The sequence below is a fragment of the Anolis carolinensis genome, chromosome 3 (assembly GCF_035594765.1).
Source record: "Anolis carolinensis isolate JA03-04 chromosome 3, rAnoCar3.1.pri, whole genome shotgun sequence".
Lineage (NCBI taxonomy): Eukaryota > Metazoa > Chordata > Lepidosauria > Squamata > Dactyloidae > Anolis > Anolis carolinensis.
The window spans coordinates 239,778,401-239,793,421 of NC_085843.1; the positions used below are offsets into that span (position 1 = coordinate 239,778,401).

Genomic DNA, 15,021 nt, shown 5'->3' on the forward strand with positions numbered 1-15,021 from the left:
AGAAAGGAAGCGACAGTGTTTAGAATCTATAGCAAAACTACAACTGGGAAAATAGATCTACTGGAACTCAAGCTTAATTAACATTTTTTAAAAAAAACATTACATGGCCAAACTTGTGGCATGTTGACTGAGAGGGATGTGATTTTAAGTGAGACTGTAAATCCCATGGACCAATGGGATAATTGATCTTTGTACACCAATGAGGACATTCTTGTAACATTCTGTAACATTGATATAAAGCCATTGTAACCAACTTGCGACAAAACCTTTTGTCATCATTGCGTTGGCCCACAATAAAAAGCTTATGCAGTTTGGAGATTCAACTTTGTGGTGTCCCTCCTCATCTCATCCTGTTCACAACGGGGTGCTCCTGCCTTCAGTGGGATCGTAGGAGTACCAACGCATCTTTGCCCCTACAGGACAATTTTACAAATGAAAATCACATGCCGTTTCTTAATGTGATTCTCATAACTGTGTTTACACATTGCCTTCCTGAAATACTCAAATGGTTCCACTTATGTTATTTGAGAAAATGTAATAATGATTGTAATGGGAAAAGTCCTTTTGTCCACATTTTGTAGACGAAGTTGTGGGGCTACAATCTAAAGTATATAAATTATTTGAATGTCTAATGCTATCAAACTAGGAAATGGCTGATTTGGGATCTAAACTATGAGACCATACAGATTGGTTCCACTGATTATGTTTCCTTCACTACAGAAAAACTGAAATGCTTGTTTCACCTCTTTCCTTTAAATACCAATCTAATAAGAGAAGGTTTAATGGAAGTCAAGAAAAGTTGATGAACAATTTCACCAAAAGGCCTCTTTCTGCTCTAGTTTTGCAAGATGACAATTTTCCGTGGTTTACTTGATTGAGCAAACAGTGTCATTTCTTATGTCTCTCTGTTATGGGCATTCCTCATTCCTCTTTTCTCTCCTTGTTCCTTTCTTCCTTCTCCAGCTTGCTCTTCAATATTACTGGATGCTGGTAGCATCAGCAATAAAAAAGGAGTTGTATAGCTATTCATTTTTTCCTCCTTGACTGATTTTGGTGAGAACAAAAACAATGGAGGTGGAGAAATACAGGTTACAAATGGAAAATAATAGCATCTAGGATTGTCACCCATCCACAGTATTTTTTCAATGAGTCAGGGCAAGTACAAAATAAATTCGTCATCAGAGAGCTCCATTCTACAACCAAGAAAGTCTGACTGAAACACAATGTGTGAACAGCCATCCCAATGATGGAAACAATGTCTTGTTCATAATGAGCTCAGAAGGTCTCTGTTCAAAGATTTCTTGAACACTAAGTTCTACGTTTTACAACATACTGAACAGGCAGCTTCGCCCTCTTATTCCAAATGGTGGGAAGTCAATCAAGGACCAGTCAGAAAGTGATGTGAACATGCAGCTACTGTTGGGTTAAAAGATAATATTTAACCAAAGGGAGCACATTCTACGTACATCTGAAAAGTGGCGAGTGCACTTGTTTACAGCTTAACCCGAATTTTCTTGGGCACATTTCCAAGAAATTCCTATCATACCTTCGTGAGACAGTCAGGTAAGACTGTTTCCTGCTGACCACATATATGCAATGAGTTCGCATTTTATCCGAGATGTATTATCAAATGGATAATCAAATTTTATTCTTTTATTATTGCTTTTGTTCTTCCTAGCAGACCTAGGCCCATAAGGTATGGGCCCTGATTTGCCTAATTTGATAGTCTGTAGACATTTCCTCATGGACCATCTCAGAATAACATGTAGACTATGTGATGCTAACTCAGTCTCTCTCTCTCTCTAAAATAAAACATCCTTGTCTGATGAGGAAATGTATTTTTGAAAGCTGGTACAGGCATTTCTCTGCCTTTTGTCTACTAAAATGACATTACCATGGTATGGGCTTTAGAATTTATGTTATGGTTAAGACTTCTGCCTCTGCAACCCACTGTTCTATCACAAAAAAAGCTTACTTCTAAAATTATTTGACCACCACTGCTGTCTCATTTTTCTCTCCATTTTCTTTTTTAAGGGTATGGTTGAGCATGCTATTGGTGTGACTGCGAAATATCCAATATATATTTTTCTCTGAGAGGAAAAGATTCAACAAGCCTTTCCAATTATTTCCACACTCACTACAGATCAATCTATAGTGCAGAGGGGAAGCATATACTGTAAACCACTTGCAGGAGTTTGGGGGAAATGGTAAAAGTAGGAACAGCAGACTAGCCAAGTTGTAGGGAGTGTGTTCATTTGCCTGTCTTTCAAGATGCCAAATATTACTTGTCAGATGAACCATACCGATTCAGAATAGGTGTCTCCATATTCAGGTGCTCCAAAGTTTATTCCACCCCCCACTCACTTTCACTTCTCCACTAGCTGAAGAAATGAGAAGACCCAGTTATATGTTTATTGTAAAAAAAAAAAAAACTATACAGAATCCAAATGCACATTGAGGGTGCATCTATACTATAGAATTCATACGGTTTGGCACTACCTTCACTGTGATAGCTCAATCCTAAGGAAGTGGGGGAACTGTAGCTTGGTGAGGTACCAGCATTATTTGTCAGAGAAGGCTAAAGACCTTGTAAAACATCAACTCCCATAAGTCCATAGCATTTAGCCATGATGGTTAAAATGGTGTAAAATTAAATTAATTCCGCAGTGTAGATGAATTCTAAGAACCACCAGATCATACTATATGAATTGGGACTTCTTTATTTCCAAATGCATAACAAAGCAGCTATAACTTCAGATGCACTAAATACTGTCTGGGAGTAGTGACATTTCTGCACCCAAGTACAAATTGCTAGCTTGCCTCTGAACTTCATGTCTGCGACCTCAGGCTAAAGTTCTTAGGTTCATTATTTAAAACAACTCCCAAGCAGCACTTCTTGTAATGTGAGTAATCTCTGGGTTGAGGTGTTGTACCAACTCCCAGTCATCTAAATGACATGGTGTATACTTTACCTTTCGTATTGCAATATGAAAGGTAAAGTATACATTAAACAGGAAACTTAAGAGAGGCGTAAATAAAACCAAACAAAAAGTATCAAAATCAATGTGGAAAAAACACAAATCTCTGAAAACCATACAGAATCACTGTTCAATTATGTGGAACCCCTGCCTATCTATTCAGGATACAAAGGTTTTCTACTGTGAAAAAGAGCTTGTACCAAGTTGAAGGTTAGGGAGGCACAGTGTAACACTACTTCAGTTCAAAACAGCTTGAGTCAGTTGTAAAACATTAGGATTAGATGTGTTACAGTATACACAGTGACTTAACTGATTAGAGGCAGTAATGACGACTAGCCATCTGTCCGAGGCCATCTGGCTAGGTGTCACCATACTACACTTTGCTCATCAGCTAGCTACATCAGTTACATACATCCAGTTCTTGTCAAAACCCTACTGTGCTCTCTTCATTTTTATATCTTTCTTCCCAGAAGTGCAAAGTATTCATGAAGATGCTGACTTCTATAATATACCACAGCCATGCCAGAAGACACTGAACTGAGCCTTTAGCACAGAACTCTAAAATGCTTATAGCGTCTGTAAAAACACTTTTAAAAAACTAAACCAAACCAAGAATATGCATTCCTGGATCTGATCAGGAGATCACAAGATGAAGAAAAATATCAACTAAATGTTACTGACTAAAATGTGAAGAGGATCTGGGAGCAGAACATCACACAACTCCTCATCTGCCCCTAATACTGGCAATGCCTGGGCACTTTCATATTTTATGTCTGAATTGCCCTGTACAATTTGAGATAATATAATTTAATAGAGCAAGCTTTGTATAATGTTTTGAATGTTGCACAAAGACTCTCAGGACCAAGTTTACATCCCTGCTTGGCCACTGTGTGACATTGGGCAAATCACACTTTTACCCTCATAGGAATGGAGCCCCCGATGGCACAGTGGGTTAAACCCTTGTGCCAGCAAGACTGATGACTTGAAGGTTGGATTGCTGACTTGAAGGTTGCCGGTTCGAATCCAACCCAAGGAGAGCGCAGATGAGCTCCCTCTATCAGCTCCAGCTCCATGTAGGGACATGAGAGAAGCCTCCCACAAGGATAGTAAAAACATCAAAATATCCGGGCGTCCCCTGGGCAATGTCCTTGCAGATGGCCAATTCTCTCACACCAGAAGTGACTTGAAGTTTCTCAAGTCGCCCTTGATATGGAAAAAAACCCTCATAAGAAGTCAAAGGTAAATAACTTCTGAACAAATCTTGCCAAGAAACCACACAACCCTAGGGCCACCATAACCTGGAAATGACTTGAAACAAGACAGCAAGAAAATATCACTTAAACTAAGTTCTATTCTATGATTCTAAGTTGGTCAAAACTGAATCTGAAATGATGTTTTGTACAAGATGGACAAGTTCAGAAAATGCTTCACAGATGGCGTATGTGCACATCGTCTTCTAAATAAGCCCGCAGAAGTTACTAGTTTCTAAGAGTTTTTTCCCCCTGCTAGATATCTAGTAGCCACTAGCAAGTATTTTTATGTTTACTTCTTCTTCTTTATTAGTTCAGTCGTTTCCGACTCTTTGTGACCTCATGGAACAGTCCACACCAGAGCTCCCTGTCCGCCGTCGCTGCCCCCAGTTCCCTCAAGGTCAAGCCAGTCACTTCAAGGATACCATCCATCCATCTCGCCCTTGGTCGGCCTCTCTTCCTTTTTCCTTCCATTTTCCCCAGCATCATGATCTTTTCCAAGCTTTCCTGTCTTCTCATGATGTGGCCATCTTTGCTTCTAATATCCTTCCCTCCAGTGATTAGCCGAGCATTATTTACTGGAGGATGGACTGGTTGGATCTTCTTGCATTCCAAGGCACTCTCGGGATTTTCCTCCAGCATCAGAGTTCAAAAGCACTATCTTCCTTTGTTCAGCCTTCCTTATGGTCCAGCTCTCACATTCATAGGTTACTATGGATATTACCATTGCTTTCACCATGCAGACCTTCGTTGCCAGTGTGATGTCTCTGCTCTTCACTATTTTATCAAGGTTGGCCATTGCTCTCCTCCCAAGAAGTAAACGTCTTCTGATTTCCTGACTGCAGTCTGCATCTGCACCTAGAAATATAAAGTCTGTCACTGCCTCCATGTTTTCTCCCTCTATTTGCCAGTTATCAATCAGTCTGGTTGCCATAATCTTGGTTTTCTTGATGTTTAACTGCAACCTAGCTTTTGCACTTTCTTTTTTCATCTTGGTGATAAGGCTCCTCAGCTCCTCCTCACTTTCTGTCAGGACCCCAGGCTGCAGAGCACCAATAACCATGCGCAGAGACCAGATTCTATCTAATATCTTTATTAAAGAAATATATAAAGTCAATAAAAACAAGTGAAGAATATAGTTCAGAAGTAGACCTTTCAGGAAAGGTCAAATATAGTCCAGGAAAATATTGTCCAATATAAGATATTAGAGTCCAAAGTTATAATCCATTAACCGAAACACACACTTTGCCAAGCAATAGTGTGGGGAGATGACAAGGTCTTATAGTCCATTGAAGCTTGACAACAAAGCTAGAACATGAGCTTGATTCTTGGCTGGATCAAAGACTTGAAACGTGGCAACATGAAGCATGAAGCAAGGTCCGTGGCATGAAGCAAGGTCCGTGGCAAAACGTGAGTCAAGGCAAGACTTGAAACTAGATCCGGGAAACAGGGAACAAGGAATACGAAGTCCACACACGATCTCTCTCACAAGCTGATCAAATTGACTCCGCAAGGTTCCTCTTGCGGCAAAACCCCTATATAGGTTCTTGTTTTCCCGCCAACAGAACACTTTCCCTGGAGAACAAGAAGCGAAACCCAACTCTGTCCAGATGCATGACTCCTTAGAATTTCCCTAGGGAAGCAGACCTAATCTGCTAGTTGTTTGGCTGCGATTCTGAGGCTCCGGCGATTAGCCTCCCTGACTCCTCTATCTCTATTATAATTGTCCTTTCGGGAAAACGGGGGAGAATTCTGCCCAAGGCTTGTTTGGCTAACTTCTTGAGGGCAAACATCCTCCAGGTGCAGAGGCTCCGATTCTGGCTGAACCGGTGGAAATCCCATGTTTTCCTCCTCGTCTGCCACAATAGTACTAGGAACGGCACTACAAGGCCCATGAGACATCACACTTTCAGCCATCAGAGTGGTATCATCTGTACATCTAAGGTTGTTAATGTTTCTTCCAGCAATTTTAACTCCAGCCATGGATTTGTCAAGCCCCGCACCTCGCATGATGTGTTCTGCGTACAAGTTGAATAGGTAGGGTGAAAATATACAGCCCTGCCGTACTCCTTTCCCAATCTTGAACCAGTCTGTTGTTCTGTGGTCTGTTCTTACTGTGGCTACTTGGTCTTTATACAGATTTCTCAGGAGACAGACAAGGTGATTTGGTATCCCCATACTACCAAGAACATGCCACAATTTATTATGGTCCACACAGTCGAAGGCTTTAGAATAGTCAATAAAGCAGAAATAGATGTTTACTGGTGTTGATTATAGGAATTCCTCCCCTCCATGGCATACAAAGAGTGCCAGACAAATAATCTCTCAAGAAGTTACTGAAAATGGCCTTCCAAGTAGGTAAGAAATATAATGATGTGTTCCTTCTCCACCAACCTACTTTCCTGTTTAGGTGGATTTATCTGTTGCATGTAGTACTATGGACAGTAACTAAATGCAAAGATAAACAGCTTTCATTTGGGAATTTTATCAGAGTAACTGCAGTTGCATTATGACTCAATAACTTTAACAGCAGCTAGGGGATAGAAATTAAGTTTGGAAGATCTATGAAGGTTTTTTTTTTTTTTTTTTTACAAATTATATTACACATATTGAATTTACTTTCAGGGGCTTACATGCTACTGCTGCCATCACCACTAAGAATAAGCACCACTGTTCAAAGAAAGCTTGAACAGCAATTCTTGGCAAAGCTCTTTATTTTTCATCCCTTCCAAATGAAATAAAAAGACTTTATTCATTCTAGCTAACTGAAAATATCATATTGTCTAAAAGTATTAATTATCTTAACAAATATAATTGGACCTAAATGAATTAATCTTATCTTGAATGTTTCTTCTGTATTCTTTTATCATAGAGTCATTGTAAAAGTAAAGGTAAAGGTTTAACCCTGACATTAAGGCTAGTCGTGTCCGACTCTGAATCTATATGCAGTAGAACCCAGTATTAATTTATCTTTGATTGTAGTCATACAACAATCCACAGCAATTTGTGGCATTTTCATACAGCTAAATATGAAAACGCAAACAAACCACATGGAAGAACATAATCCTCATTCCATGATGCTATGCTCTGACATCAGATATACAGAAAAAGAGAGTATTTGAAAGATAAAGGAAGAAAAGGGATATGATTGCACAATTACAGGGAAATGCATACTTCAAAATCTCAAGTTTGGTTGGTGGGAAAGAGAGAGCAGGCCTTCTCAGTGGCTGCCCCACGACTCTGGAACTCCCTAACCAGGGAAGCCAGAATTGCCTCCCTCCCTGCAGTCCTTCCGGCAGCTAAATAAAACCTTTTTATTCAAGTAGGCTTTTAAAGATGAAAGCGTTTAAGACCATCAAGGGCTGCTGTGATTGTGTGATGTGATTTTATATGCTTTTATGGTTTAACCCTGGATCATATTAATATTAATGTTGTTTAATACTGTTTTAATATTTGTACATTTTAAGTTGTATTGAAATGCTTTTAGTTGTGAGCCGCTTTGAGTCTCCGTATGGAGAGAAAAAGCAGGATTATAAATAAACATAATAATAATAATAATAATAATAATAATAATAATAATAATAATAATAATGTAAGCTTTATTCATGAAGAAGGAACTGGAAGAGCCACTTCAGAGCATTCCTTTCCTAAGGGTTTCATGAGCTTGCCATAGGTCAACAGGCAACTTGAAGGCACACACACAGATGTGCTAAATCTCCTGTTTTCCTACCAAACACCAAACACAGAAAAGGATTTTGGATATTACTGCATTCTTTCTTTTTGGCATGGAAACTCAGCAACTTCTCTGAGGGTAGCTTGAACTATGGAAGGCTTTCCCACACCAGAAAATCTCTCCCTTTTGGAATTAGATTAATAAATTGGCTTCATACATATATGTCTGTGTATATGTGCCGTGTGTGTGTGTGTGTGCCCTACAACTGCCTGTCAACTTATCACAACCCCATCAATTTTAAAGGATTTTGTTAGGCAATGTATACTTGCCTCTTCAATAATTATCAGTAGGTCCTAATTTTGATTAAAGCTTTCTAAACATGAATCACAGCCGTTATACAAAACTGTACTTCTTCCAACATGGCTTGCTTTTCTAGTTTATGTTAGGATAGTTCCCCTGAAAATGCAAGCATCTACTTACTGCTGAAGAACAGCTGGATTCCCAGCAGTGGAATGCTTTTGTGTTATACACAAATCATGAATTGTATCAACAGAGAGGATTAGAAACCAAGTGATGCAAACGACAAGGGAGTAATTAGTGGGACAAAAGGGCAAAAAGTCCTAGCTAACTGACTGTTGATACGTATAATAGTTCAAAGTTTCTGAAATATGTAATCCAGAGAGAGAAGTGGTTTCAAGGACAACATAGCAATATCTTAAGTATCCTAAATGTATTACACTTTATAGGCAAGGTCTATGTCACATCATTTTTTATTCTAGAGAGATTACATTATTTCATTACAAATGACTACAGAAACAACTGAACACAAAACCAGGGCAAAAGGAAAGCTGTGTAAGGGTAAAAGGCTATTCTAGAACACTGACATATGAAGTTCTGTTTTTCTGAGAAACAGTTGGGAAATGAAAAGACGTTTATTTGCAAGATAAAAATTAAATTGATTCTGTCTTTGCTATGGCACATTTTATATATCTTTGTGTTGCTCTGATTTGTTACTGGAATAGCTAAGAAGATAAAGTTGGGGTTTGAAAAGTGGGAAGACTATAATATCCAACCAAGAACCATTATAGCTGACACAGTCTGGGTTTTGTTTTAATTCCATGATTTTGAAAGAAATTTAACTCATAAAAATCATAATGACAAGTATTTCAAATTATTTTCATTATCAATAGTGACAAAACAGTGGGAAATATTTTTCACCTGTTGCCTTGACTGCAATGGAGAAGACTTATTCATTTTTAACTAACTTTGTAAAAACAATACAAAAATGTTAACAAAATTCATCTCAAAAGGAGTGGATAACCTCCAAAGGTCTGGAAGGTCACTTTTGCCCCCCCCCCCCGGACATTTTGGGACAGCACCCCCTATGCCCCTGAGTTTGAGTTCCCAAAAAGGCAAGCCCCCAATGGACAGAAAAGTGATCAGCCAACCTCTTCCAGTTTGGCCTGTTGGGGGTGCCTCCTAAAGCCCCAGGGAATTATTATATTTAGAGGAAAATTCAATAACCCTCCAAGTCTCCTGGGGCCCAATTTGCAATTTTGGGGGTGGAAACCCCTTTTATAGTATTCTTTGAGACACAGTGGGGGCAGGGAGGGTATTTATCAGGCTCATGGTCTGGGCAGACATGATATATCCCCTCTCTGAGACATACAGCTTTAAAGTCAGCTTTATCCCCTACAGGTCGAAGCATATTGATCTGACAAAAATAGCCATATGTCTGTTCCCAACCAATTTCTGTGATGGCCACAGATGTACTAAATATGACCCCTGACAAGTTAATAAGAAAACACAATTTCCGTCACAGAAAAACCTTCAATTCTACAGATGTAACTTGATAGAGAATTTGGACCAGTTACATTAGATTATATTCAATCAGGTGCCATTTTAGCTTGCCAAGAGAAAGGCTGAAATCGGCAAAAGACAAAAAGAGAGAGCAGGTGTCATCTAGGTATGATATAGATAAGCAGACAATTCAAGGGCAATTGACAAGAAATTAGACTCCACAGTGAGGTAGTTCAAACCTCATGAGAGATTTCTAGCATTAATAACTTGCAAAGTATATTCCCAAAGTATCATGCAAAACATGCAGTAATAGCCAGGACAAACCCATGAATATATATTCCCTGTAATCCTTACAATTCAATGATCCACAACCTGAAAATATTGCTTTAAAAATCCAATAAACAAACCTTGATTTTGCCATTTTATTAAAGGCATGTTATTTTACTATTCCACTGTATACAATGGGACTTGAGCATCCATGTATTTTGGTATCTACAGGGGTCCTTGAACCATTTTAAGTGTATTTGTTGTATTTTAATTCTGATTTTACCATACTGTTACTATGTTGTTGTTGTTTTTTACTTTTGTATTGCAATTTGTAAACTTGTCTAGTGTGGGATTGTTAGCTGCCTGAGTCCCAACAGGAAGAAAAGTGGGGCTATAAATAGTTAATAATAATAATAATAATAATAATAATAATAATAATAATAACAACAACAACAACAGCAACAGCAACCAAACCCAAGGGCGCATTGTAAATGAAGACTCTGCTGATCTGCATACCTTTGTCAGGAAAAGGCAACACATTGAATAAAGTCTGGCTACGAAGGGAGATACCCTGGGGATTACAATCTTTCAATTATAAAAAATGCTAAGGGCCAAATATTGGAAAAGCATGTGGTCAAACTTTGGATGGAAGAGGGGGGAAGTAAATGGAACAAAGAATAATCAGATAGCCTACAGGCAATTATTGAGTTTGTGTAATGGCTGAGGTGAATCAGAGGACGAAGGGTTCATCAATGTGTCAAATCAATGTTATTCGACACTATATTAACTGCAATGGCTACAATGGGAGTTGTAGCTTTAAAAGTTATTTTGCCTTCTCTGCAAGAGTGCTGATGACTTCTCAAGCGACAAGCACTGAGCCATGGCAGTGAAAGTCGTGTAAAACTGCATTAAAATTGTACCCTTAACCACTAGGGCTTCATCTTTGTGTTGTCGAAGGGTTTCACTGGGTTGCTATGAGTTTTCTGAGCTGTATGGCCATGTTTCAGAAGCATTCTCTTCTGACATTTCACCCACAACTATGGCAGGCATCCTCAGAGACACCTCCCAACCTCTGAGGATGCCTGTCATAGATATAAGCAAAATATCAGGAGATAATGCTTCTGGAACATGGCCATGAAGCCCAAAAAACTCATAGCAACCCAGAGATTCCATTTTTCCCCTGAAAGGACCTCCTGTACCCATTCAACTGAGGAAAGACAACACACTTTTCACATGCTCAGAAGTCCAGCAGACATTCAATATCTGTTGACATTGGATACACACATAGATACCAAAATCCATGGATGCTCAAGTCCCTACCGACTGTTAGGAATTCTAGGAGTTGAAGTCCAAAACACCCAGAGGGCCAAAGTTTGCCCATGCCTGCCTTATATAATGCCGTGAGGCGCTTTGAGTCTCGTTTAAGCAAAGAAAACATGAAATAACAACAACAACAACAAAGTACACTCTCCGTTATCTGGAACACAATCAGCTAAAACTCTCAAACAGCCAGCAAAAAAGTCTGAAGAAATAGTACTTTAAACAAAAAAATAATTAAAGACATGTATAATACAGTCAGACTGTTACATTAAGTTTGTCTTTAATTATCTAAATTTGTTTTTAATTGTTCTATTTCATTAATATCTACCAATCCCCATGAGTCTAATATTAATAATAACAATAATAATAATGGCAAAATCAAGGTTAGCATAACTCGAAAGCTATCACATTTTTTCCCCAACATCTGGTGACAGGGCTTGTTTATTTTCATTTCAACTCAGCTTCTGTTTTGTTCTGAGGCGCTGAGGAAAGAGGCGGGGGTCTGAGGGCGGAGCATGCGCAGTCTGTGCGGCTTCCTTCTCTCCGAGTAGGGCTCGGGTTGAAGAGGAGGGGGAGGGCTCGCGCTCTTGTTTCCTTGGCATCGATTGGACGAGCCCCTTCCCCACGGAGCCTCCCCCTCTCTCTCTCTCTCTCTCTTCTCCCCCTCCCATTGGCCAGGCCTAGCGGGTGCCTCGTGCCGTGTTCTCCCGCACGTTCCAATCTCGCAGCGCGAGGCACACCTTCCTCCCCCCCCCCCCACACACACCTGGGTCTCGAGCGCAGTCGGCACGCGCTCCTGTGTTTCAAAAGGGGAGGGGCGCGAGGAGCAAGGCTGCCCCCCCCCTCTCTGTCTCAGTCCTCCTTGTGTTCTCTGACTGACCTTGCGCGTCTCCTCCACTGGTGAGCACAGCCAGAGCCAGGCCAGCGCCGGCCATCCGCAGCTTCTCCAGGTCGAGCCCCGGCGAACCCAGGCCGGTCCCCGACATCGTCGAAAGCGTAGAGATTTCCCCCTTTAAGAATGAATGACAGGAGAGACAGAGGCAGGCAAGAGCAGCACCCGAACCCCGCGGCTCCCCAAGCCCCGCCCCTACGGATAGCCCCGCCCACAGTGGGCGGAGCCACCTGCCTCGCGTAGCCGCCGACGTCACCGTGCGGCCAGAAAGCCCTCAATCAGGGGAGGGAGAATGTGGCTGGTTCTTGCCAATTAGTTTGGGCTCAATGCTATGAAATTATGGGAGTTGTAATTTTACAACGTCTTTGGCCTTCTCAACCAAAGAGCGCTGAATGCCTCTGCAAACAACAAATGCAATCATTATAATTAATTGACTAACATCCCATTCCAACGCAATTTCAAGACGCATAAACCCAGTTTCTGAAAAGACAGAATGTAATTATCTATAGACATAATAAAAGTGAAAATATGTATGTGTGTATTTTGCTAGGGTGGCAGGACAAGCTCCTGTCTCCAGAAACAGCTATAGCTCCCACTATTTCAGGAGACACTGATGGCCCTCCCTCCAAGGACACTGCAGGTTATAGTGAGCGCGGTAAACATGTCCAAGAGCCCTGCCCATTAGAGATGTGCACGGAAATCTTTCCTTTGTTTCCTTCGTGCTGTCGTTTTGTGTCAACCGATCGTTGACACGAAATGACAGACGCCGTTTTCGTACGAAACGATAGGCGTCACCATAAGGAAAGCCGCACAGTCATCGTGCTGGCTTTCGTTTTCTGTCACATGGGCTCCATGGCTGCAATTCACTTCTTCATGCATCAGAGAAGGAGGTGGGTTTGGCTGTGTATGTGTGTAGTTCAAAACCTTCCTCCCCCCCCAATGGTTATTTATGATTATTTGTTTAAAAAAAATTCAAAAGGAAATAAATAACTTCTGCTTGGGTTAACTTTCCTTCTATCCGCTGCTTTTACTCTGCCTTAATCCTCCCTCCTTCCCTCCTTGGCATGAAAATTTTTGTGTTTTTCATTAGCGATATGAAAATTTGTGTCGTATAGGCGGCCAATTTTCGTTAGCGGGACACAAATACAAAAATGAGATGACATGAATGAAACTACATAAAACAAACAGCTGGTAGGCTGTTAGGAATTGTGGGAGTTGAAGTCCAAAACACCTAATGGGCCGAAGTTTGCTCATGCTTGTTCTAGATCAGGGGTCCCCAAACTTTTTAAGTGGAGGGCCAATTCACCGTCCCTCAGACTGTTGGGGGGCCAGACAAGGGTGAAATAGTCCAAAATTAGAGTTGTTGTTGTTGTGTGCCTTTAAGTCATTTCAGACTTAGGTCAACCCTAAGTCTAAAGTTGAGGACAGAGGCCAGGTCAGTGACCTTGGAGGGCCTTAGTTTGGGGACCCCTGATCTAGACGATCTCATAGGACCATAGGTAAGCAAAAAGGCCTCCAAAGACCATCAACATGGTCTCATAAGACCATCTGTAAGGAAAGGGACCCTCAAAGGCCATCTAGATGGTTTCATAAGACTATAGACAAGGAAAGGGGCCCCCAAAGGCCATCTAGACAATCTCATAAAACCATAGGTAAGGAAAGGGACCCTCAAAGGCCATCTAGACCATCTCATAGGACCATAGCTAAGGAAAGCAACCTCCAAAAGCCATCTAGAGGGCCTCATGAGGCTGTAGGTAAGCAACCTTCAAAGACCATCTAGACAATCTCATAAGGCTATAAGTAAGCAAAGAGACCTCCAAAGACCAGGTAGACTTAGGTCAACCCTAAGTCTAAAGTTTAGGACAGGTGCCAGGTAAATGACCTTGGAGGGCCACATCCGGTCCCCAGGCCTTAGTTTGGGGACCCCTGTTCTAGATGCTCTAATATATTTCCACTGCAATAAAATATTCAAGCATCTCTCCCATACCTATACTCTCATACATATAGTATGCAGACAGGCAACCATGTGCTACCTATGGGTGCAATCCTATGCATAATTGCCTGGGAGTAGTACACCTGAAAGAATATAGAGCAAATTACAACTAAATATATGTATGACTATACTGTTAGGACAACAATGGGAAATTTGTGACCTATCAGATGTTAGGTAAAAGCTCCCATCATCACTGACTGTTAGCTGTGTTTGGCAGATAGGGGTTGGTGTCCAACAATGTCTAGACTGGATACAACCATGCATTTTGAATTCCTGGAATTTGCTGCTATAATTAGGGAATAATTAGGAAAGGCCCATTAAGATAGGATTCTCTTTTGAGCTTGTTGATTGTCTGTTATTTGAAGGTTTTGTGGCTAAACAAATATTTGCACATCCATATCACATTAAAACCTGGAAAAAGTAACCTGTGGATTAAGATAATCTGTTATGGCTTTCTGCAAGGACAGTCCAGCTCAATCAGAATGGAGACTAGAGGTTTGTCTACACTGGTGAAAAATAATCTGGCACTGGATTTTCCCAATCCACATTGGTCCTGCAGTGCCCCCATAAATGCAACACAAACATCATCATTTGATCTCCATAACTGACCACACATTTCCCCCATTGACTCACCCCAATTTCCGATCCATTGCACTATTTTTATTACATGGTTGTGGACACTCTGCTTTTTTCTTATCTCTCCCCCCCCCCCCAATGCATGTGAATAAATATATTTTCTGTTAAGCAATAGTGTGCTAGTGCTAATATACTAATATCTGAGTATCTGTACACACAAACCTCCTTTTAATTGATTTGAAGTCAGCTCTCTCCAACCTGGCAACGAAAGC

The 15,021-nt window shown here is 40.7% G+C and overlaps 1 protein-coding gene across 1 annotated transcript in view; it reads right to left on the reverse strand.

Moving 5' to 3' along the window:
- Positions 1–12,389, reverse strand: part of pfkl (phosphofructokinase, liver type) — a 48,328-nt gene extending 35,939 nt beyond the window's left edge. Inside the window, exon 1 of the mRNA XM_003218369.4 lies at positions 12,169–12,389. Coding sequence (XP_003218417.2) covers positions 12,169–12,274 — 106 coding nt within the window. The 5' untranslated portion in view covers positions 12,275–12,389. The remainder of the gene's footprint in view (positions 1–12,168) is intronic.
- Positions 12,390–15,021: the final 2,632 nt, after the last annotated feature.